Consider the following 25,719-nt stretch of genomic DNA (forward strand, 5'->3'; position numbering starts at 1 on the left):
CAGGTCCAGGGAGGTTATTCTCCCTCTGTACTTGGCACTGGTGAGACTGCACCTTGAGTACTGTGTTCTGTTCTGGGCCCCTCACCACAAGAAGGATGTTGAGGCTCTGGAGCGTGTCCAGAGAAGAGCAGTAAAGCTGGTGAGGGGGCTGGAGAACAAGTCTTATGAGGAGTGTCTGAGAGAGCTGGGGTTGTTTAGCCTGGAGAAGAGGAGGCTGAGAGGAGATCTTATTGCTCTCTACAACTACCTAAAAGGAGGTTGTAGAGAGGAGGGAGCTGGCCTCTTCTCCCAAGTGACAGGGGACAAGACAAGAGGGAATGGCCTCAAGCTGCACCAGGGGAGGTTCAGGCTGGACATCAGGAAAAAATTTTTTAGAGAAAGGGTCATTGGGCACTGGCAGAAGCTGCCCAGGGAGGTAGGTGGTTGAGTCACCTTCCCTGGAGGTGTTTAAGGGACAGGTGGATGAGGTGCTGAGGGGCATGGTTTAGGGATTGTTAGGAATGGTTGGACTCGATGATCCAGTGGGTCCTTTCCAACCTAGTGATTCTATGATTCTATGAATTGTGTCGCCACCGGGCTCTGCGGAATAAATCGGCAAGGATGGTCAGGGGGAGAGGCGTCTCCAGTCTTTAGGCAGCTCAGAAAACACTTGGCTCTTGCAATAATGCATTTTTTTTTTCAAAATAAGGCCATTCAGCCTGTCTAAGCCAGAGGTGAATCTTTTGCTCCAAAGGAAACTTTAACTCCTCAGGCTCCCTGACAAATTACAGAGGTGTCTCTTGCTTAGAGCTCCCCATGTCTGACTTAGTGATGTGAAACAAGTGGAAACCTCAGCATTGTCCTGTTTTGAAATAAAGCAGTCAGAAGTGCTGGGCAGATTCTCAGCAGTCTTTTTTGCTGTACAGATTGACCTGCCTCTCCTAAACAAGTGATTTACACCCTGCTCCCAGTGAAAAGTCAGGTAATTACTTCAAGGGATCCTGATCCTACTTTCTACCCATAATTCCTGTGAGAAACACTTATTCAATGGTAAAATATTGAAAAGGACAAAGTCTTTGAAGCAAAGGCAATAATATTTTTATTTTAAAATTCAGTGCTGAATTGGATGCCCTTCTAAATAAGGCATCCCACGTTACAAAAGCAGTAGGTATATATACTAGTTTTAGACAAAGAACTGTGTAAGTCCTCAAAGAATATTTATTTTTTTAGGTTACCCAACTATGTCTTGAGACTCCCTTCAGGTTATCTCTTGACCTAAGACAACTACATCCTACAAGACAAATAAGCAAATCAATAAATTCTTGCAACTCTGAGAGTATTTATTCTTTCAGGTTATTTATCCATGTCTGGAGATTGTCTGCATATTATCTCTTGATACAAGACAGATTTATATGACAAGATAATTAAACATACAAACCAGCTGCAGCAAAGCTTATCAATTAATTCTCACTTTCTGAAGCAAAACTGATACAGCATTCTTCTGAAAGAAGATTGTACTGACTGTAAATCAAGCAGAAGAGCACCAAGGCATCTTGGTTAAAAAGAAGCCCCTGGTCAGAGCACATACTTCTGAAGGGGAGATGAACCCAAGGCACAGAAGACAAATGACTCATCCAGCGAGAAGACCTGGTTTCCAGCAGCCTGAGAGCTTCCAACCAGAGCTCCTGGCATCCTGGTTATAACATCCCATATCATATCTTCCCTGCAGCTCCATGAGCTTTGAGACTTTTCCATTTACAGTGAGGCACTCAGGGGTAAACCCCCTATGCTGAAATATGCATTTCCGAGGGGGTATTTTAAAAAATGAGCTGAAGACGCTAAGCATGCAAAGAAATAAACTCTTTTTTTTTTTTTTTTTCTCTTGTTCATAGGTACAAAAACCCAGTTCTGGACAGGTCATACAGTAGTAGCACGTGATATGCTGGGAGATGTCAAGGTAGCCCTGTCAGCACCTGCAGTAGGGTGGGCTTGGCACAGCCAGTTCCCTGGCACGCCAGGAGCATCTCCAAAGGTAGCAGCTCTGCCCAGGCTGCCCACGCCCCAGGCCCACTGCTACACAGGCTGTACCTGCCCAGCCTGTCAGGCCAGCTACCATGGGGGCAGTTTCCAAATGGAAGTGCAAACACAGGGCAGGATCTTGGGAGCGATGTGCAGCCCTCTTGCCCATACCTGGACTCCTCTCACAGGCTTTTCCTTCCTCCTCCCAAGCTGCAGGCTCCCTTTGGAAAACATTGCCCCCTTGCTGCATGCAGACTTGGGGAGAAGTTCCCTCATGATCTGGGAGTGCCTCAGGATGGACTGATTCCCCTGGACAGCCCAGACAGCTCACCCAAGGGACATGGTTGCAGCTGGGCACTGCCATCATTGAGCCAGCACTGTGCTGGAGGAGAGCGGAGCTCCCACTTGTCCCTGATCGTGGGAATCAGAGCCAGATCCACATGAGACCAACTCTATGCATCAGGACACTCAGAGCAGCTTGGCAGGGTCTGTCACAGAGTAACTCTCCACTCCTCTCTGCCCCAGCTTCTTCAGAACCCCTGCTACAGTGGCCCGGTGAGGGAGCACGTTTGGGGCTTGTGTCCCACCTGTCCCCTGGAGGAAGATGTTCTGCAGAAGCTTATATGGGCTGGGAGCCCACCTCCCTCAGTGGGGACATCCCAAGAGGGCCTCGTGCCACCCTGCACTGGTGTGGGGCATTGGGACATAGCCTGGGAGTATCTCAGGGGAGTGACAGCCCTGCAGGCCTGGTGCTAGTCTCCTGGCATCTCCTGGGATTTTGCAGTCTTGCGTGTCTTGCCAAATAATGGCAGCTGGCATGGCCACAGACTCCCCTAAGGCTCTTGTTGCTCCCTCCCTCCTAGTCCATGCCCAGAGAGTGCCTTACCTACCTGCCTTACCACAAGCGTGGTCCCACAAGCTTTGACTGGGAATGTGGATTAAAAAATAGCACTGGTAGGGAAGGGCCTGGGAGTTTCATTTGCTAGTAATTCTCTTTTTCCAATTCTAATCTCTTATATAAATGTTACAATCCAAACACAAACCAGCAGGATTGCATCCTTTAGGAGAAGATTGCCAAACAGCTTCAGAGATATTTCCATTTGTGACGAGACATTAATTGTAAATGTGGTGAAATCTCTGCACCAGGAGGTGCATATGGTGGAGGTTGCTTTAAAGTACAGGCTGAAAATGGTAGACACATGGGGAGACCGCATTTATGTGGAGAGTATGGAAATGTATTTGAAGTTCATTGTCTACCAGGAAGATAAATGAGCATATTCATGGAATCATAGAATGATTTGGGTTGGAAGGGACCTTAAAGATTATTCAGCTCAAACCCCCCTGCCATGGGCAGGGACACGTCCTACTAGATCAGGCTGCCAAGGCCCCATCCAACCTGGCCTCTAACACCTCCAGGGATGGGGCATCAACAGCTTCCCTGGGCAACCTGTGCCAGTGTCTCACCACTCTCATCATGAAGAATTTCTTCCTCATATCTAATCTAAATCTTTCTCCCCTCCAATTTATAGCCATTCCCCCTAGTCCTATCACTACGTGCCCTCGTAAAAAGTCTCTCTCCGGCTTCCTTGTAGGCCCCCTTCATGTACTGGAAGGCCCCTATAACATGGCCCCAGAGCCTTCTCTTCTCCAGGCTCAACAACCCCAATTCTCTCAGCCTGTTCTCATAGCAGAGGTGCTCCAGCCCTCTGATCACCTTTGTCAAGCTTCTCACCACTCAGCACCTCCAAGTCCTTCTCTGCCGGGCTGCTCTCAATCACATCATCCTCCATCCTGTACTGAAACCGTGAATTGCCCCAACGGAGGTGTAGAACCTTGCACTTGGCCTTGTTGAACCTCATGAGGTTCACACAGGCTCACTTCTCCAGCTTGTCCAGATCCCTCTGGATGACATTTTGTTGTTCTGCACTACTCAGCTTGGTGTCATCTGTAAACCTGTTGAGAGTGCACTTGATCTCGCTGTTTATATCATTGATGAAAATATTAAACAGCACTGATCGCAGTATAGACCCCTGAGGGACACCACTTGTCACAGATCTCCATCTGGACATCTAGCTATTGACCACTACTCTCTGAATACGGCCATCCAACCAATTTCTTAGTCACTGAACAGTCCACCCATCAAACCCATATCTCTTCTCTCTAAGAAGGATGTTGTGGGAGACCATGTCAAAGGATTTACAGAAGTCCAGACAGGTGACATCCGTTGCTTTTCCTGTGTCCACTGTTGTGGTTACCCCATCATAGAAAGCCACTAGGCGGGTCAGGCAGGACTTACCCCTAGTGAAGCCATGCTGGCTGTCATATTGCATATGAACTGCTCAATTAAGATCAATTAAAGTGCTATCCCTTTGCTCAATACCTGGTCAAAAAGATCAGGGAAACTACAGAAAATGTGAACCCAATTCTACTCTCATCAAGCTATGTTATTTGGCTTATACTCATGCAAGTGTGAACAATATTAATTCAACAAACGAAAAAGCATCTGTCAACTCAGGTCCTTCAGACTGGTGTGTGCTTGCTGGTGGGGTAGAATAAAGCCTAGCTCTCTTGTCAAGCATCATCCTGGTCTTTGAATGAGTTTTCTGCTGCCTTGTCCTCCATCTTAGATGTCCAGCTGGTTCAAAATGAACTCCTTTTGCCTGGTGAAAGCTGGAAAGGGGAGCAGAATATGTCTAACATTTACTTTCTTTGAGATTGCTAACATTTTTCCTGTTCAATTAAAAAAACTCTTGCCTTTGTAGAAATTATCTATCTGCCCAGTGGTGAAGAGGAGGTGCTGGTGGACTCATACTTCTGTTGTGTGTCAAGAAAAGAGGTCTTCCTAATACTTAAAAGGTTATGTTCAAGACTCAGTCAGTCAACTAATGCGGAACTCAACACCACCCAAGGCAAATGCCAGAACAGCTTTGTAGCTCGACTGCAGCTGAAGGTTACTGGCGGGGGCATTCAAATGTGCTGAGAGGTTACACCGAGTATATTAAGGCTATGGCAGCTGCCAAGGTTTCATTAGCTCCAGGAATGCCCCCCTCCCATGTTTCATCTTCCACCCGCTCCCCTGACCCGTGCATGCAGCGTAGGCAGCATGCTACCCACATTGTTAGTGTAAGGAATGGTTCTCTCAAATCACACTGCCACTGCTGGAGTCACGGGGCAGTGCAGCTCTTACCAACAGTCAAAAGGAATTTGCGGACTGGCTCTTGCTGCTAGATGATGACCCAGATACTTGGCGGCCCACTGGAGCCATGTCATTGCTTATGATCCTGTGTTTTCTGTTGGTGATTGGGTGAGCTGCTGTATGGGCATGCTGTTGATTGCTTCACTCTAGTCCTTCAGGCACAAGTGCTTCTGGAGCAACAGGCATGTGTAGCAGGCATACCCTGGATATATGCCAGGGATATAGCCTGGACAAGCCTTGCCTTGTCTTGCCTTGCAGCATGCTGAGCATTCCCCTCTACTAGCTGTGGTGTGGCCTCTGGAGGATGAGGCAATTCCCCAGGTCCATCAGACCAGAATTGACAGAAGGCTTGTGCCAGGTGCAGCAGGTGAAGCAGCACCTGATATCTGCCCCATTGCTTGATGGGGCAGACCAGCTCTGGCTGCTTGCTGAGGCTTAGTGCTCCTCAGTGGGGAGTCCTTGAAGCAGCTGGTCCTTCCCCATAACCTCCCACACACAGTCAGGGAGATTGCAGCTGAGGGGCACTCACTGTGCTAGGAGACATCAAGGCTGCCTGGAGCCTTTCCATCTCCAAAAGCAGCAGCGCTGCCCAGACCCCAGTGCCCCTGCGCAGGCTGTACCTGCCCAACATGTCAGGCCAGCTGCCTTGGAGGCAGTTTCCAAATGGCAAGTGCAAACACAGGGCAGGTTCTTGACAAGACTCTGCTTTCAGGTCTGCTGGTTATTATCCTTGCAGGAATGGACCCAGAAGAGGTGCATCTGCAACCTCGTACCCAGGCTTCTCTCCCAAACTCCATGGAGCTGCAGGCTTCCTTCAGAAAAGGTTGCCCCTTCCCCTGAATTCATACATGAGGGGAATCAGCTACAATAGTTTGGGTGTTTAAAAAAATATACTGGAGATCACCTGTGTGTTGTGAATAGGGTAAGTCATAGAATCATAGAATCATTAGGTTGGAAAAGATCTTTGAGATTATCAACTCCAACACTTTGTATGAAATCAAAATATTAGTACTTATCATTAGGAGTACTAAGGGTTTACCCAGGTTTCTGGCACACTGATTGTTTGGTAAAGGACTGATTCTGATGTGTCAGCCAACCCTTTCCTTCTGGCAGCCTTCCTCAGGCCTTTGACCAGATTGCTGTGTGGGGTTATCATATGGGGTGAGATCCAAGATGTGGTGAGGGGCAAATTGCAGAGAGGAAGTACCCTGTGACACATAATGTGTGATGACTTAGAGAAGCAGAACTGTCTCACTCACAGAGAGTCTATAATACAAGTGTATTCTTGCACTTTTCCCATTTCCTCACACTGGACCTACCTGTTCTTACCTGACTGCATACATACTAGAAAGTGAGAGACCATGAACACGATGTCTGTGTTGTTAACTTAATGCGAATAGCTTAATAGCTTTCTTTTCTAAATTTTGCAAAAAATGCCATCTGCTTTTGGCCAAGCTAGAGTTTTCTTTTCCATTTTCTGTAAAATAAAGGTAATCATAGTTTTTTACCTTGCTTTGGGTTGCAAGTTGCAAAGTATTGATATTTAAGAAATATCGAGATTTTCAGTGCTGGAGGACATCCGAGAAGAATGAAGTATTGCTATTGCAGGTGTATTTTTACCATTGTTATGCATTCCATATTCTGTTATTATTCTTATTAATTCAAACGTGCATGGAAAATGCATTCCTGTTTTTATACAAGCCACAAAGCATGAAGAAGATAAATTGCTTTTTTTATTCTGAAACTCAAGAGATCATTTTGTCTTTAAGTCTGAAACCCTCCAGCACATTCAGGCACCTCACCATTTTTCTCAGTGGAAACCAGCGTAGTGATCCTGAAGTGAAGATCATTGCACACTGGGCAGCAAGTGACTCATGACAGAGCTAACCTGAGCACGCTCAGGCCTGTGCAGTGCCACACTGTGTATGCAGCCTGGCTTCAGGCATGTGCTGCATGCAGATCCCCTGACCACGGGGAAGAACTCAGCCAGCTCTCCCTTATGGAGGAGCCCGCAGGCAGCTCTCACCCAGTACCTGCGATCCCACCACCTGCATGGCCTTGCCTTTATTGAACAGTGCGGCAAGACGTTCTCATGCAAACGTTGTTTCTGTTTGACCATAGACATGATAAATAGAGCTCTTTCCTTATGTAAAAATCTTACAATACCCTGAAAGAACAAAAGGGGAGAATCTCTCTTATGTCTGCATGACGTGCTGCGTGTGGGTTGGAGCCCCTACATGCTACACTGCTTAGGGTTCCCAGCACTTAAAGGGATGTAAGTTTATCTATGCTATTCTCTTCTCAGAACATTAGCTTTGATAAATAGAATCACAGAATCAGAATAGTTTGGGTTGGAAGGGACCTAAAAGATCATCCAGTTCCAACCCCCTGCCATGGGCAGGGTCATGTCCCACTAGACCAGGCTGCCCGAGGCCCTGTCCAACCTGGCCTCGAACACCTCCAGGGATGGGGCAGCCACAGCTTCCCTGGGCAACCTGTGCCAGTGCCTCACCACTCTCATAGTGAAGAAATTCTTCCTTATGTCTAGTCTAAATCTGTGCCTCTCCAGTTTATACCCATTGCCCCTAGTCCTTTTACGACAAGCCTTTATGAACAGTCCCTCCCTAGCTTTCTTGTAGGCCCCTTTTGGGCACTACCATTTTTAATGATAGCTTTTGTAATGCAAGTGCCTTTCTTACTGGAATCATAAATGGACCAGCACCTCCTACTGCAAAACTTTTGGCACAGTCAGCAGGTCTCAGTGAGAATTGTCTTTATGGAGAAAGAATAAAGGAAAAAAAAAAAAGAGAAACTCCTCCTGGCTGGCCCCTCACAAATCCATAAGGGATATTTGCAAGGTGTTTACCCCAGGCATTTTCCTCACTGGGTTTAGAAACTGAGGAAGAATTATCAGAATGCCCTTTACCAGCTGAAGCATTTGCTGCCTGAGGAAACAGAGGGCAGGGAGAGAAAAAAAACTCAGGAGGTTTTGTGCCCTCTTTGGTTGTTGTTAACATACTTTCAGCCAACGCAGAAAGACCTGCATGAGCTACTGGTGCAGCTCTGTACCACAAACAGCAAGCTGCAGTGCCGGTGCCTGCCATACAACTGCCTGTGGTTCAGGCATCTCTGCTGTGGTGACCTATGCTACAAGTGCCTGTGGCACAGGCAGCCATGGTGCATGGGGCACGTGGGGCAGCCCAGGACAGGCACCACTGAGGCATGAGATTTTTTCAGGGGGATGAATGCTGGTACGAGTACCACTGATTCTCTAGTGAAGACAAGTAGACAGAAGGGTCAGAGGATGAGTGCAGCAACAGCATTCTGTTTGGTCACTAGTGATTCACAAAGCCATTCCCCCTTGTCCTATCACTACATGCTCTCATAAAAAGTCTCTCTCAATCTTTCTTGTAGTCCCCTTCAAGTACTGGAAGGTCATTATAAGGTCTCCCCAGAGTCTTCTCTGGGCTGAACAGCCCCAATTCTCTCAGCCTGTCCTCATAGCAGAGGTGCTCCACCTCTCCCATCATCTTTGTGGCCCTTTGATACTTGTTTTAATCAGAACACTTGATTTCCCTACCAATGCCAAAGCCCTTCTGCCCCTAGATGTGATACTGTGATCCTTACACATAGCTGGTGTGAGGTGAGAACACAACAAACACTTTCTAAACAAACACTTTCTAAACAAATATGTATTTATTTTTTAAAAAAAAAAATAAGAGTTACACTTCCACCAGAGGTTTCTTTGTAGTCAGAATGCCCTTCTCAAACAGGAGCGTGGTTAGAGAAATCTTGTCCTCCAAGGTTTCACATGGCAGGGTACCCACACTGACATAGTTTGGATAGGAAGAGAGGAGAAACTCAATACTGTCTGTATACTCAGGATCAATCTCAAGGAACTTGGGCTCTTCTTCGTGATACACTCTTGAATTTTCTGTTGTGTAGTACAGCATCACACCTGCTTCTTCATTACACAACCTAACAATGGCATGGCTAAGGAGACAAACTTCTGTGTCTTTTGTTATCAGTATATCGACATCACGAGGGCCTCCATCTTGCCAGCGGGCCGGGAAGCCATACATGCTCCGCGCCTTTTCACTTTCTGTAAGCACCGGGGGGAGACAGTCATGAAGAAATGACTTGGCTCTCTGATCCACGGCAGCATCAATGGGTGCATAGTCTACAAGTTTCTTTATCAGGCTCTGCACCTTCTCAATGAAGGCTGTTCGGAGAGTGTCAACTGCATCCGAGTTGGCAACCCCCATGTACCTCAGGTAGTCCATGGGAAGACCTTTCCGATACTCCACATCTTCCTCCAAGGCCATCTGCAGAGCAGCTGGGAGGAGCTTTTCCAGGAGGTCACCCCAGGTATTCCTCTGGTAGGAAGACACGGTGATGTGCAGCGAGTGTGCGTCGGGGAGACAGTCACCCTGGTGGATAAAGCCACGGGGAAAGTACAGGAGATCCCCGGGCTCCAGCACCGTCTCCAGCACAGGCTCACCAAGCTCAGCCTGTGTGAAGTTTGGGCTCGAGAACCGGGGCAGCACCTCGGCGTCTGATCGGGGGCCGTAGACACGCCAGTGCTTCTTCCCCTCCAGCTGCAGTACGAAAGCCTCGATGTCATCATAGTGCGGGGCAAAGCCCTGTGTCCCCGGCGGGGTGAGGTACACGTTGGCCCCGGCCATGCTCCCGAAATGTTCCTGCAGGATGGACAGGAGGTGCCACACGGTGGGGGAGAAGGCCTGGGGGCACAGGAGCCGCAGGGAGCACCCGTTCTGGTAGAAGTCCCAGACGACGGCGGGCAGGGCGGGGCCGCTCGGGTTGTGGGTCTCCCGCACGCCCTCGGCGTAGCTGGTCACGTCCAGGTGGGAGCCGAACCGCACCGCCCCGCTGCGCAGCGCCGCGTCCAGGTCTGCCGTGGAGAAGAGCCCCGCGTAGTACCCGGGGTCACCGCGCCGCACCAGCAGCGGCGCCTGCTCCCAGCGCCGCACCGCGAACTCCTCGGGCCGCACCGGCGCCAGCAGCCACCGGAACAGCTCGGCCGCCCGCCGTCGGCTGTCCGCCACCTGCCCTAGCCTCCGCAGCAGCGCTGCCGCGCCGCCCTCCCCCGCCGGGCCGCCGGGGCTCGCCGCGGGGCCGTGCTGCCGCTTCGCCTCAGGGCTCCCGCCCGGCGCCTTGGCCCGCGCCACGGGGCTGAGGGGCGCGGCGGCCACCGGTGGCGGGGCCACCGGCGGCGGGGCCTCCGCCTGCGCCCCGCTGCCCGCCGCGCCGCGCCTCGCTCGCGCCCTGGCCCGCTTCCCTCCTGCGGGCAGCGGCGGCCCGCGGCGGCGGCGCTCCAGCCGGCCGGCCCCAGCCTCAGCCGCTCGCCGGTACACCGAGAGCGCTGAGAGCCGCCCCGGCCGCCGCCGCTGCTCCACCACCCCGGCTGCCGCCATTGCCGCCTCCGCCGTGGCTGCTTCCGCTCCCTCGGCCGCTTCCGCTCCTGCCCGTCCCGCCCGTCCGGCTGCTTCCGCCCAGGCCTCGGGGCGCGCTGGCGCCTGGACTGAACAGCGGTGGGGTCTCCCGCAGGAGGGAGCGCTGGTGACGCGGTGTGGAGTGGAATGTGCCTCCTTGAAGGTGTTCAGTGCCAGGTTGGATGGGGTCTTGGGCAGCCTAGTCTAGTGGGATGTGACCCTTGTCATCGTTCCCGGTGATAATGTACCAGGGTACGTTATCTTTGCTTTCGCTCCGAAAGAGGAAGGGTGAGGCGGCTCCGCTAGGAACTGATGTCGGTCTGTGTGAGCCCTGGCTGGAGGGCTGGAGGCCCTGAGTGCGCTCTGAGCACGTGCAGAAACGGTTTCCCGAAGGGATACTGTAAGGCTGTGCTTTTGGATAGCGTGCAGTGACTCTGCAGCCTGATGAGGTGAGCTGAGGCAAGACTTATTGATAAGGTCTTGCTGCACAAGTAGGAGCAATCCAAGTTGGATGGAGCCTAGTTCTGGTGTGCCATACCTCCCTTTTCCTTTGCTGTTAGTGGAGATATCAGGCAGAAGGCGGTACGTCTCAGAGAATCCTAAACCCCAAAAGACTGTGTTGTTTCATGTGGTGTGCCGGTTTTTTTTTTTGCCAAATCCACTAACCACCTAGTACCTTCGCAGATGTATCTGGAATCCTCCACAAGAAGGATATGGAGCTGTTGGAACGGGTCCAGAGGAGGCTACAAAGATGAGCAGAGGGCTGGAGCACCTTCCATATGAGGACAGACTGAGAGAGTTGGGGTTGTTCAGCCTGGAGAAGAGAAGGCTCCGAGGAGACCTTATAGCGACCTTCCAGTGCCTGAAGGGGCTACAGGAAAACTGTGGAGGGGCTCTTGATCAGGGAGTGCAGTGATAGGACAAGGGGTGATGGTTTTAAGCTGAAAAAGGCGGAGATTAAGATTAGATATTTGGAAGGATTTTTTCCTGTGAAGACGGTAAGGCACTGGAACAGGTTTCCTGGGGAACTTGCAGATGCCCAGTCATTGGAGCTGTGCAAGGCTAGGTTCTATGATCTTTAAGGTCCCTTCCAATCCTAACTGTTCAATGAAACTATGAAAGCATTGTGTTTAAACATCTGAAAACCACATCTTAAAACAGAAAAGAACCTGTGATGATATCAGGTACTGGAAGGGTACGTGAAGGGGCTACAGGAGAGCTGGGGAGGGACTGTTACAAAGGCCTGTAGTGATAGGACGACAGATAATGGCTATAAACTGGAGAGGGGCAGATTTAGACTAGACAAAGGAAGAATTTCTTCACTGTGAGAGTGGTGAGGTTCTAGCACAGGTTGACCAGGGAAGCTATGGAAGCCCCATCCCTGGAGGTGTTCGAGGTCAGGTTGGACAGGGCCTTGGGCAGCCTCGTCTGTGGGACGTGTCCCTGCCCGTGCTTGGAACTAGAAGATCTTTAAGGCCCCTTCCAACCCAAATGATTCTATGATTCTGTGATCTATGATCTACCATCTATGATCTATGTTCTTTCTCCCTCTCTTTTAGGCCTGAAGCTTCCCAGAACAGTGTCAGCAGGGTTGAGGCTGCTGGGGCAGCCTGAGGGCTGCTCTTCACTCCCAGAGCTTGCTGCTTCTACCTACAAAGCTTTGCTGGAAGGTAGAGAACAGACCAGCAAGACTCAGGTCGTGACAAATGTGCAAAACTATAGGGGTTTGTATTGTCAGACTGTGTTGATGCTTTTCTGGTCAAGAACAAGCTGTAGTACAAAACATTCAGTATGTAGTACTTCTGTGAGAAAAATCTTTGCTGGACTCCAGTCATACATGGGAGTGGATTTTGCATGAGCACGTCATCTCTGGGGGCTGCTGTGAGTCTAAAGCATTGAACCGGAGCAGCTGTCCAGGTATGCTGGACACCCTCTGGCTCACAGCGGTGTCATTTGCCTCTTGCAGTGTGGTGTAATAGATTTATTAGGCCCTGTGAAAGGCAAAATAAGCTTGTTTTTTGCAAAAAAGAGGGGTTGGCAAAGGGAGCAGCTGACAACAGACAACTGAATCTGGTAAAACAGATAGATTGGGTAGTGGTCCCACATTCATATCAATGAAGTGGCACCTGGGGTAAGACAAAGGCCTCGCAGCCTGGTGTTACTTCAGATATAAATAAAGACATCCCTTTTATTTGGGGAAGAAAAAATGACCACTTTATGTGACAGATGGGTCTATGTGCCTGGACCTCTTTTCCTCCACCAAGAAGAAATGTCTCGGTAAGAATTGTGCACCTCTGACTGCATCTGATGTTCCCCTGGGAAAATAACTACTTAAGTTTTTGCTGTTACTTGCTTTATATCTAATCGTTAACCGGTTATAAGTGTTTAAGGGCTAACACAGCAGTGAATTCATCATGTCAATCCCAAATTTGTTTTAATCTGTCACTTGAATTAAACCACTGACTGCCTCCAGTGCTGGGAAATTGCTGCAATCCACACTTATTAACCCTGTGAGTACCAGTCTCTAAGGAAACTCTCACAAGTAACTGGATTCTGACTTGTGGCAAAAATGCATATAAGTACGCATATGTAACCCTTCAGTCATAAACCGTCGACCAAGTCTGAGACTAGAATTGGATCCAGCCACACCCAGTCTTCTCTTTCAGATGCTGAGAAAGCAAGAGGGTCCATCTTGAACCTCATTACTTGATGAGATGCCCTCCTTAGCAACCTGTCAGAATCTCACCTGTTTAACATGGCATGTGGCTTCACACAGCATCTTAAATGAGCAGCTGACATTCACAATTTGGGCGCAGAAATAATGAGTTAGGTTTAATGATGATGAGTTCAGCTGTAAAGTCTTAATTCCAGAACGCATGCAGGCGTCGCAGGGGGCTTGGTCCCGTCGCAGGGGGGTTGGAGCTAGATGATCTTTAAGGTCCCCTCCAACCCAAACTATTCTATGATTCTATGATCTTAGAGGTTTAAGGTTTTTGAATTGCCTTAAGAACAATGGCAATGAGCCTCGCATCCTGTCACTGCTATAAGTGGCCAAGGCCCATTTTGTACATACAAAACTATTTTAGTTTTGGAGGTGTTTTTCTGACAGGGTTCTGCCAGCACAGCCTTTGCAGCCCAAGCTGTGGGAAAGGCGACAGCAAACAGTGGTCCTCATTGTACCACGATGGTTTTGGCTCCAAGAGCCGAATTTTAGACGTGCGTGGGCAGGGCTTTGATGTCTTGCGCAGCCTCGGCTTTGCCAGCAGGGGGCAGAGCCGGTCAGTGGGAAACAGGCGTGGAAGTGGGCATCGCACTGCCCTGGCAAGGTGGCTGGCATGGGTGGGGTTTAAAACAAAGAGGGTAGGGCAAGCTGTCCGTGAACTTGACTGAAAGAGAAGGGAAGGGCGAACTCTCTTTTCAATTAATTCTTTGTTTCCCCAAGGTTAAGCCTTGCTTACCAGAATAATCTTATCTGCTGAAATGGTTTCAGTGGAAGGGGGCCCTTAACTAAACCAAGATGCAGGCACTTTGGAATATGGTAGAAGTTAGGCTACTGTGTGCTTTAATTATACGTGGCACGAATAAATAGGCTTGGGAGGCGGAAGGCCTTTGAAAAATCTGAGCATCTGGGTTGTTATTTATGTTAGTGTTTAATTTACTCAAGTAGGAAGAAGCTGGGCCGTGTACACAGAGCCTGACCCGGGTTACACCAGATGCCTCTAATGACTGCAGCAAAGCTACTCTGGATGTTTACCACTACGGCAGGTTCAAAGACTCATTCAAGGGCTCTGGTCTTTGTATGGATGCCACCTTCTACTGTTGAGAGACAGGTGATTGATGTTGAGTTTTTGGTCTTTTGGGGTGTATAACTAAAGTGTCAGAGTGAAGGACTGAGTGGGAAATAATAGTGTTGAAATCTCTATAACAATAAAATGTGTTGATAATTTAGCCTTTCTAATAGTAAATGCTTTCAAGATTAAAGAACGGTGCTATTTTTTTGCGTGACACAAAAAGGGTTTTGACCTAAGGCAAAACCAGAGAGCTTCAGTATCACTTAGGGAGTACTCAGATGGTTGTCTAGGAATAGCCACAAGGTCTACGTGCTGTTTTCATTCTTTGTCCAATATTTCAAGGGAATTTGTCGTAAAGAGAGCAGTGTCACGTACAGCTCTTTAAATAAACAAAAGGAAAGTAGCACAGATCTCTGAATGATTAGGTGGTCCCCAGCTGCTGCTCACATAGGCAGAGTAGCAACTGGAGGTTCAGTTAAATTTCTTAATTAGAATTTAGCACAAAGTTACTCAGATTTTATGAGCATACAAGCTGCATTGCCAAGAGCCACATACATTTCATTTAAGAGGACATAAAAAATGTGGTGAGAACAAATTATTAAAAAGCCACAAGTGACTTCAAAAGAAATGAGTAAACGGCACCTCAAAGAGATGTCGGATTCATTTGATATTTTAACCTTATGCCATTCCCTGTTTAAATAATGGAAATCTTGAGTTTAAAGAGCAGTTCAGATAAGTCCTGATCCTGCAAAGCCATGAACAGTCTTCACTAACAAGTGGAAAGGGCAAATTCTCTGTGTATTGGATACTTGGTTGTTCACTGCCATGCAATCTGCTCAGTACTTTGTATTCCCAGCAAACTGTTAATGTAAACCAGTCACTTTTAGAAAGCTAAACCAAATTTAATCCCTTTTCTCATTATTACTTTGCTGGCAACCTTCCTTTTGCACTGTCAGTTTTGTTCTCCTGCCAAAAACAATACCCAGTAAAGAAAAAGAACATTTCAGGCCTTCGCTAACAGGTTTTTTTAGCTGACAATCTTACTTATACAGCCTAGTGACATCGAGTGTGTCATCACTGGAAGGACACTAGGCTGGATTGTGAAGCCCGCTCCTCGTGAAAGCCATGAAGTTCACTGCCAGATAACAAGACTGAAAGCTAATTCAGGAACTGTGTCTCAAGAGCTATCCTCTGGCTCCCCTCATCCAAGTGAATACACTCACTCACTGAAGCATCTCTTGGCAGAGATTTTGGCCTCTGTCCAGCTGTTTCTCTCTTCTTCGGGATTTTCTTATTCAGTGACTGGTTGTGGTTATCTTGTACACAGAACCCCACTAAGAAAAGAAACCTTCCTTGGCCAGGAACAGTCCAATTAAAACAAATTTATAAAAACAATAATTACAAAGTCCAGTCCTCCATATGCAATTATCTTTTGCAGGGATTTGGAAGCACAAATATTTTCTTTAGGCCTGTGTGACACAAAACCACATATTTGGTAAGTTAAAACTGAATTTACATAACATATTTGAGTAGGACACTTGACTGAGCTTACCCCTTGACGAGGCATGCATACTTTGAAAGCATTTTGAAATAATTTTATGAGGGTTTTTGTACTCTTAATAGATGCCATCTAACATTTGGTAGCACTGAGCAGATACCATCTGCAATGACTAAATACAAAGCTGCAGACTCCGAGGCTCCAGTCTTGTTGCTTTTCAGCACGAGAGCAGTGAACGGCCATGAAGGCAAAATTCCCATCCTAAAATGAAAGCAAAGAGAACCTGAATGAAGCATTTGCCCCGCAGCATTAATCACATCTAGACAACTCAGGCAGAAGGTATAGTTGAGTAGTTCCTTCATGCATCATGTGTCTTGTGCTAGAGAACATTCTTTTGATGGGCACAGACCATGTCCCTTGACAAGCTGTTTTGGTGATGCTTTTCCATGGAAGAAATATTTTAAAGGATTCTTGTTATTCACATCCTTTCTGTATTAATGATGGCAACTGCATAGCTTTGTTTGTTAAATATATTTATGCCCACTATTTCAAAATGAACAGATAGCTGTGCTAATATATAGCAGCACCATTCAACGTCTGCTTCTTCTGTAAGTTTCTCATTTTCAGAAGCCTTACAAAAGACTTTATCTTTTATTTCCTAGAAAAGCAACTTATAGTGAAGTTTTTCTGAAGTACTCTGACATTGCTTGCTCACCTCTGATGCAGCACTACCAAGATGGAAATACTGTGCAAAACAGGATGTCTTGGTTTAGCAACCACATTGTACGGGTCTGCTCAGAGCATGATAGGAGAATGCCTGCATGGTACTTGCTTATTCACTTCCCGAGGCAGATTTGTATTGCTACCAGACAATGTGGCACCTTCTAGAAGTATTTTTTAATATTTTCAGTGCTCATCCACGCATAAAACCTTCTACCATTTTTCCTGTACTGTCAAAAAGATGGAATTCTTCTTGGGTCAGCGCAGTTATAGCAGCATGAAAATGCTTATGTTGTAGTATTTCTACTGGTATGGCTTGTTCCTAGAAGGGATAATACTACAATGTTATTAGAGAAGGGAGATTTAATCACTGACATTGTTTTAGATAGCCAATAGCGGAGAAGGATGTTAAGCCTCTGGGTATCTACAGTGAGGCCATGGAGTTTGCATTATCGTTAGTGTGTGTGTAATACACTCTCAAGTCCTTAGGGGATAACGTACTATCCTGCTGTCCCACTGCGATCAGAAAGGATCTTAGCTAGGAAGGCATGGCTGACAGGAGTGAGTGGGCATGACAGGAACAGACAAGTCCATTAATCCTACCTATTGCCCACAGAGTCCTGTTCTCAGTCTTCAAGAAAAGGTGGAAAGGAGGAAGTTGGGTTGGGTTTCTTGGGTATGCTATGATGTCCCTCCCAATTATTTGTTATCCTTAAGGATTAAAGCACCTCAAAGCCTTGCTTCTGGTATAAGGCCCTGGAGAATTAATGTCTCCCCTCACATGGAAACTGTGGGAAGACTGACTACACAGAACGTGGCTTGGACCCACAGTGCAGCACAGCGAATGTGCAGTTTGCTGTGTTAGACGCCCAGCTTGCCTAGCTAGGTGACCGTTAGGATCACTTTCCTTCCCTTTCCCACCATAGCCCCCTTTCCCTTTGGTCACCAATGACTATATGGGCAGGTCAAATTAGGGAGAGATACAAACTGCCGAGCAGAGAACTAATAGTGGCCACAAATCCATTTAACTATCTAATAAATATTTGTAAAAGCTATATATAGCTGAAGCATACATTAGAACTTTATTTTACAATAGCATGTCCTGGTCTTTTCCTTGCCAGTCCTCAAATACTTTTCATTTGAAATAGAGCATCTTTATAATACAGGAATTGTCCCTTACAAATTAAGATTTAGGGCATCACATTTTATAAAAATTTGTGTCAGAAATCCAGAGATTGTGAGTAGGATGAAGAGTTACTCCAGAGCTGCTGGGAAAGCAATAATTCAGGACACATGCCAGGTCAGGAGTGTTTTCATAAAACCACAAGAGAACTTGGGACTGGTAAAAAGTCTTGTCTCTTTAGTCATTTTGGAGCATGTTTAGCTCAGACATAGCAGTGTCTTACTGCTGGCTGACAGCAGCGGTTTGAAAGTAATTGAGAAGCAACTGTGAGAGTAAATGCAGCTTTCCGAGCAGAGGGATGTGCAAAAAGATGTAAGGAGGAGGGAAGGCATCTTCTTCTTAGTTTAATCTGTGAACAAGGGATGAATCGGGGGTCAGACTATCAGTCTGAAACTCAGAGTCAATGTGATACTCCTACTTCTGCCCGAGCACCTCCTTTGTGAGCTTGGTAAACGCTTTTTGCACACAATGTTCTGAAATTCCCACTGATTTCAGTTGCTTTATTTTCTGGATCTTTGCCAGTTGACATTAAGGCCCACATTCCTTGTCGCTCTGTTTCTTTGCTTGATTCAGAAACAAAGAGGAGTGAGGGGGATGGCGCACGCAGGGAGAAGATAATGATGCAGAGAAACTTCATGTAATTTTTGCATTTTGATTTCCTGAGGGTTTCTTTCTGGTTTTGGTGGTTTGTTTTTTTTTTCGTCTCAATGCTCCGGAAACCGTTCTGGCTTGCATTTTGGACGAAGTAGCTGCTTGAAAGTCTGGTGAGGGGAGGCAGCTGTTGGAAATCTGTATCCTGGATCATGCATTCAGGCCCTGTGAACGCGGTCCCACGGGTTCTGCAGGCAGAGGCTTCCCCTGGGGAGCTTCCCTTGGAAGCGCAGCCTCCCTGCTGGATCCCACACCGCTTAGAAAAGAGGGGAGCGCTCACATTTCTCGGGCTGAAGGGAGGAAACCCGGGAACATTTTGCATCCCAGAAAGTCCTAATCATGGAGGTTGAGGCACAGCAGAGAGGAGCCTTCTCGCCTTTTCCCTGCAAGCCCTGCCTCGAGCTGGCGGAGGGCCGGTCTTAGCGGCACGTTTGGCTGCAGCCTCCGGGCGGCTTTACCGGAGGCAAACCCCGGGGAACTGTGTCCTCGTGGCAGGGGCTCCCGGGGGCGGGCTGCTCCCGGGGCAGAACCGAAGCTCCGGGATCCGGGGAGGGGGGGACGCGGGTTTGTGCCCCTCGGATCCGGCTGGCACCACCGGGAGCCTATCCCGGGGCTCGTCTCCCGCCGCTCCGGCCAATCCCGGCGGGGCGGGGCGGGCGGTGCCGGGCAGCTCCCCGCGCCGGCGGCCAATGGGATCGCGGCGGGGGCGGGCGCGGGGGCCGGAGCGGGGGGAGCGGCGGCGGCGGCGGCGGCGACGGGCGGAGGCTGCGGGCGGCAGGTGAGCGCGGCCGGGCCGCCCCGCGGGGCTCGGAGCAGGGGAAAAGGGGCGCCCCCCCATCCCACCCCACGGTCCCCGCCATCGGGGGGAGCCGGCCGCCCGGCGCTCCGGGGGGAGCGACCCCCGCGGTGCCACCGAGCTCTCCCGGGTTCCCATCGCCGGTTCTACCGGGCGCGGCGCTTTTGTATCGCCGCCCGCCCTGGGAAGTTGGGGATTCCCAGGAATCCGGGGCTGGGGGCGCCGCGGAGTTGGGGAGGGAGCGGGCTCCCACCCGGGATGGCGTGGGAAGGGTCCCTTGCTGCGGGCTGCACAAAGGAGCTCGTCCCGCGGGGATCGATGAGCAACAGCGTGCGGGGCGGGGGCCGCGGGCAGCGAGGAGTTAACGCGCGGCTCTGGCTCGGAGTGCGCTCTTTTCCCTTAATTGCGCTCACCCCCCTTTTTAACGCTCCCTTCACCTCCCTTTATTGCCTGGCGGAGGCGAGCGGCCTCGGAGGAGGCGTCCCTCGGCAGAGCGGTAACGCCGCGCTGCAGCCCCGCTCCGCGGCTCCGGTAGAGCTACGTAACCCGCTCGTTAAGGGTTTGTGGAACGTTATGGGAGACGTGCGTGTTGTCAGCGTTTCTTAATTCCGGAGTGCAGGTACTAATGACTGTTAACAATGCCTATCTGCACCCTTTAAGGGCTTTGTTTCGTTTTGCTTTGTTGTTGTGTTGTATTTTTTGATGTTCCTGCCTCTCCAGGCGGGCTCCCGAATGAGGAGAGTGGGTAAAATGGAAGGCACAGTCATTCTGTTTGGCTGCGATATTAGAATCGTAGAATAGTTTGGGTTGGAAGGGACGTTAAAGATCATCCAGTTCCAACCCCCCTGTCATGGGCAGGGACATCCCACTAGACCAGGCCACCCGTACTCTAGGTATGGCTTGGAGCAAAAAGTGTAAATATTTAAATAGATTCTTGACTCATCAGTTCTATTTGACTTAATGATCTATGGTTACTGCCAAAACGGTCTTTAGGATTATGCAGAAGTTAGTAGTTACCATAGAGAAACAGTACTGTTTTTATGCTCATCAGTGTGCGTTTTCCATTTCTTCATCTCTTGGCAATTCTCTGTGGAAATGCTGCTTTTTTCCCTTGCTGAAGAAATAGAAAATATTGTGAGCCAAGTCCAAAGAAAATGGATTTGAGATGTGTTCATTCTTGCCTGTGATTCTTAAACTCTTTTGATAGCCTGAGTTATCCTACAGTAAACTCTTTTTAATCTGTAATTGAATAAGGTGTTGGTTTCAAGACTCAGTCAAAACTCTGATTTACAGAACTCTAAACATAACACATCAAAGAATTTTTTTCTTCAAGTATACATGTGAAATGCAATTCAAATCAGCCATTTAAATCCTTATTAGCAGAAAACTTAATTTTCAGCCTGGGAATTACTTTCCTGCATTTATGACATCTCTTAAATGTGTGGAAATGAAGGTGCATGTTAACAGAGCAGGCAAGTTTGTTTGCTATCTTACCCTGGTGCTCTGAAACCCTCTGATTCTGTACTAGTAGTTGACAGCATTATGCATTTAAGAAAGGAAAAAACCCACCACAGAAACAAAGCAACAAAGCCACTCTGGGCTCTTAAAACTCACAAGACTTATAAGTATGTTGTAGTTTGATATAGCTGCTTGGTGTTGCAATAATCTGTAGGTACTTTACTTTCCTACCATAATGAGCGTGGTAAGATAAAACCTTTCTGAAGTGACAGTGAAAATCCTTGCACTTTTAATCACCTCTCCAGGAATAGGGGATATCAGGAAAATATATTGTTGTAGACTTTTTATTGCGTGTTCGTAAGAGCTTGTTATAGCACCGTGCAAGGTTCTTGAATTCCGCCCATAACTGGTTTTATTCCACTAGTAATCTTGGTGGAGCTCTATAATATTAGAAATAAAAAAATTGAAGTGCCCTAACACTATAGAACAGTAAATCTTCTGCACTCTAGGAAAGATACTTTACAGAGTCTTTCAGGCAAGAGATTCTCTTGGCAGCTTGATCTGGTGTGATTGCTGATTTTGGGGTCCTGTCTTCCTTATTGCACTCATCCTACAGATATGCTAGTGTTGCTCTTTCTGGAGAGTAGGGGTCAAAGGTTATTTATATTCTTATTTATTTTGCCAGCTCATCAAGCAAGCTTGGTTTAAACTAATGTGAAATTGTGGTCTTAGTCTTGCTTTTTGGAATTTATTTTGGTAAGTGAACATAGATTAAAATTCAAGATTACGCATTCAGTCCAGTTTTAATTTTAATAAGTGACATTGGAGCATATTGCTATTCTAAAGAATACCAAGTATAAACTTGGTCAAGCTAAGACTTAGCATGTCCTTTACAGTCATGTTATGACATTACCACCAGAGCAGCTTTAATTTCTCCAGCAGTGCTTTACCAAAAGAAGCTATTTTTCCATCAGTCCTTCTTTGCTGATCCAGCTGAAAACAGTGGTACAGAAAAATGTTAAGCTTCAGTTGGATCAGCTGCCTAAACTGTCTGACTTAATGGCTATGCAAAGTTTATTGCTCACATAGGAGGAGGCTGTGACTGCTCTTTTCTGAAGCAGCTCTATTTCAGCTTTTTGCCTGAGCTTGTCAAGAATCTTGGCGGCTTAAACTGGGTCGTGGTGGTCCTGCCTCCTTCTTGACTGTGCCTCTGCCCCTGCTAGCCAGGAAAGCCTTTGTGGCTGTGAGTTAAGCAAAGTCAGGGACTTAATCAGGCTGGTAATGAATTGCTTTTTTTCTTTGTTGGATTTTGGCTGGATCATGTTTCTGAACTTGGCTGACCATTCGGGTCAGGGAGTGGGAATGGGACTTCCTGTGGAAGTGAATGAGATAGGGAGTGGGAGATGGGCCCATAGTAGCTCTGATTTAAATTTCTTTGAGCTTTTCTGGAACTGTACCTTTCCATCAGTATGACTTGGGTTAATGAAGATCTATAACAAACTATTTTAAGGTGGCTTGGCTGATACAACCTCAAATAAATTGGAGAGTGTTCTTCCATTTTTCTCTGCTGGAACGTTGTGGGTAGTAGCAGCAGTGAGTGAAGGATGAGGAGCTAGGGATGGGCTTAGTGTGGTAACCTCACACTCGCACAGCTGCGTCTGAAGAGGAGTTATTCTCATTTTAGTTGTGGGATCCATCAAATGCCCATTTTGAACCGATGTTTTTTATAGTGTACAGTTTAAGCAGATGTTGTGTCATGAAGGAGAAAACTTTCCTAACAAGCAAGATCAGGAAGACTGTTCCACTGTGCAGGATGCAGTGGTTTTTTTTGTTGTTGTTGTTTTTTGGTTTTTTTTTTTTTACTTGGCCGAGATTTATAGACTTGCAAGTACTAATAGGCTGCCGTCAGTGTAGAATTATAAATGGTATTGTGTCATGTGTAACTGCATGTTCATCTAGAATCCTTTCAAGTGCAGGATATATCTGTGAAAACCTAAATTGCATTGTTCAGCATTTGTCCTTACAGAGCAGTTCTTTGCAGAGTCCTGGTATTACGTAGTTATCATGTGTGGTGGCTTAAAGATGTTTCTAAATAGTAATCTGTGTCTTCAGTCACAACTGTATCTGCAGATACAGAAAGTGTGTCAGGACAATGATTTATCTATGAGACACTTGCTCAACAAGGAATACAGATACTAAAATGTAAAAGTGCTCTTGAGGAAAATGTGAAGCTGATTATTTCAGTTTCAGGGTTGATAACAAGCTCTTGGCTTATTTAAGGGCTGAGTTTGTAGGTTTCTTGGATATTTTGCTGGTGAGCTTTGATATTGAAGCCAGAACCAAAGTTACTAGATTTCTTCATACTGGTGCACTTGTCCAGAACTACTCTTACTATATGCTAAGTGTTTGTAATCTGAATGTGACCACTCTTATTCAGTTTATTTTTCTAGGGAGAAACCCCCAAACCTTAAGGGTCTCTCTTTCCTTCTACTTTGTGTTGTTTAAACTTGATTAGTGCAGCTCAAGCCTGTGTCAAAGCTCCATGCTCGGCAATGAACTGATTTTAGGCTGTTAAAGAAGCTGGTTTCCATAATTCACCAGGACTAGAGATACCTTGGCTTTTCCAAGGCAATGCAGTTTGCTGATGGGCACCACTGAGCATATTGCTGCCAGGCTCACCAAATTACTCAGTTTGCCTAGCAAGCCAACACTTAGTGCCTGTTAAGTGCTTGGATCTTCACTTAGCTGATGTAGTTCTGTGTTGATTTAAGATGTTGAGTTAGGAGAGTCCGCTTTCAAAGGCATTCATTCATCGACTGCTGAAGTAAAAATCTGTGGAGACATGGGAATTTGTTTCCTGTGTGGAGGAACGACACAAATAGAAACCCGGATCACAGTTCAAATAGGCCAGATCTAACTTCTGTTTAGTGACTAATAATAAAAGTGTTGGATTTGTATTTTTACTTTGTATGCACAGTGTGAGGGGAAAAACAAGCATGATCCTTCCTTCTAGATGTGTTTAAGAGGAATCTTCTAATTTCGTTTTTGGAATTTCTTCTGTAACATGGTAGCCTTGGACCGTTTTGTGTGAAGCAAATAGCCAAGTACTGTAGTGCCATGAAACTTAATTGCTGGCTTGGCTTTTTGCTCTATATTTGTTTCTTACTCAAAGCAGTAATCAAAATTCTGTGGAAAATAATTAGTGGGTACTTTTTCTCATGAAAAGACGGTACTAATTTGGTTTGTGCAGGTTGCTGTAACTGCAGGGCTGCAGAGCTCTATAGGCTGTGCTTTGGGGGTCATAGCTGGCTCACATCTTGGCAGTAGGGCAGAAGGGTTTTGCAGCTTTTGCTACTGCTTTACTAATATGCCTTTCTAAAGCATATACTTTTTTTTTTTTGGCTTTGTATTTAAAGGCTGGCTATTTTATCGTCTTAACATGATATTTCTGCTGACTGTTTTTCATTTATAAGAATGAGATCTGATGCTGTTTCCAGAAATCTTGCGAGGCTTAATCTGCTTTAAAAAGACCGAGGAAAACTTACCTGTCATTAAATGGTACTAGTCAAAGCTTAGTGCTTTGTGCTGGGCTGGGGCTCCTGCGTGGGTTCTTCCTTGTTGTCCTGATCAATGCAAAGTCTGTGTTTATGTCAAGTCATTGCCTTTCAGATTGAAACATCTGTCATCTGTGTGTCAAATTACCTAATCCAGCCTGAAAATATCATGTATGAGAATTAGTGCATGGTTTAAGGTCTTACGTAGACCAAGTTTTGTAGGATTCAGTGGTTGTGATATTGGTTTTGCTTTTTGTGTTTTAGCAGAAATTTATTGATATAGTGGGTTTTTGGGGTTTCTTTTTCCTATTAACTGGCTTTGACCATTATCAGAGGTTAATTTAATGTTAGCACTCAATTTTGCTTGTCTATAAATTTTGATATTTCTGTATAGGTTACAGTGTGTACATTAAAAATATCTTGCGTAAGGTGCTCTTTCTTTAGCTGGATTTGCACAGAGTAGCTTTTAAAGAGTGTTAGGACATGCGTGTACATATCTGTTTACACATTAGGATTGCTCACTGTTTTTTTGAACGATATGAATTTTGTTTAAAGTTTGTTTAAAGCACCTCTCAGCTGTGCTGTGTATGGGTTTTCCTACATAAAGAAAGTAGCCTGTGAAAAGCCAGTCAGTCTTTGAGCAACAGGGCAGCCCTGTGTATTTCTCTTAGCTTGGTAGCAGAAAGCCAGCCTCATGCTAGGAAATGAAGGACTGCGATTCAATCGGCCTGTATCTCTTTGCCACGATATTTATCAAAAGATTCCATAAAATAGTTGTTTTTATAGCAGCTTTTTCATAGTCAATGGTATATTTTTTAAATCTAAACTGCGCCTTAGATGAAACTGGCAAATAGAAGAGTTTCACTGAATGCTCTGTCAGACTCTCTGCATGTGTTATGGTTAGGTGCAACATACTAGTAGCAGGACAGGGATTGCTTAGAATTTCGTTTAAATGTCTGTAGTAGGATTATGTGGCATAATTTTGTTCAGGTTTTATTTTGTCTGGGCAAAGTCTTACCTGCTAGCTTAAATGTCCTAGAGATTCCTCCGCCAGACTGAGGTGAATGGGATGGTAACTAAATTATTTCTGTGCTGCCCCCAGGAATAGCACAGTAGTATATCGAGATAATTTTTAGGTTTTCTCGTTTTACTAACCTGAATATTTTGTGTCTTGGATTTTCATAAGAAATACTCAAAGTCTTTGTGTGTTAGCCTCCGGTTATGGTTGTTGTTATTTTTTCTCTCAATACTGCAATACAAATACTCATAATTGTTCAAAGGCATTAAAGGAAAGCCTGTAAGATTGGCTTGGCACAACCTTCAAATATTTGTATTTCTCTGTCTAAAGAGGTGCATGCACAGTACTGTCTGAAAGTTTTCCTCGTTCTTAAAAGTACAAAATTTGTGCGTCAGAAATGACC

At 46.7% G+C, this 25,719-nt stretch overlaps 2 protein-coding genes across 10 annotated transcripts in view; one reads left to right on the plus strand and one right to left on the minus strand.

Annotated features, from left to right (window-relative positions):
• Positions 1 to 8,890: 8,890 nt before the first annotated feature.
• Positions 8,891 to 10,727, minus strand: RIOX1 (ribosomal oxygenase 1). Its single transcript, XM_009563863.2, has one exon. It carries the CDS (start codon positions 10,627 to 10,629, stop codon positions 8,917 to 8,919), a length of 1,713 nt encoding a protein of 570 aa, XP_009562158.2. The 5' UTR covers positions 10,630 to 10,727; the 3' UTR covers positions 8,891 to 8,916.
• NUMB (NUMB endocytic adaptor protein) overlaps positions 10,687 to 25,719 on the plus strand; it is a 99,179-nt gene continuing 84,146 nt past the window's right edge. For 2 of the 9 annotated variants that reach the window (XM_009563830.2, XM_054067942.1), the window contains exon 1: positions 15,917 to 15,933. The gene's annotated coding sequence lies outside the window, so the exon portion shown is untranslated. Of the gene's footprint in view, positions 10,825 to 10,879; positions 10,900 to 10,931; positions 14,478 to 15,914; positions 15,934 to 19,203; positions 19,269 to 19,770; positions 19,906 to 25,719 lie in introns of those variants that run through there. The other 7 variants (XM_054067929.1, XM_054067931.1, XM_054067927.1 and 4 more) reach the window with 7 other exon arrangements.

This window comes from Cuculus canorus, chromosome 5, assembly GCF_017976375.1.
Source record: "Cuculus canorus isolate bCucCan1 chromosome 5, bCucCan1.pri, whole genome shotgun sequence".
Classification (NCBI taxonomy): domain Eukaryota; kingdom Metazoa; phylum Chordata; class Aves; order Cuculiformes; family Cuculidae; genus Cuculus; species Cuculus canorus.

Coding starts and splice junctions, on each gene's coding strand:
- RIOX1 (XM_009563863.2), bottom strand. CDS start 10,629: ATGGCGGCAGCCGGGGTGGTGGAGCAGCGGCGGCGGCCGGGGCGGCTC.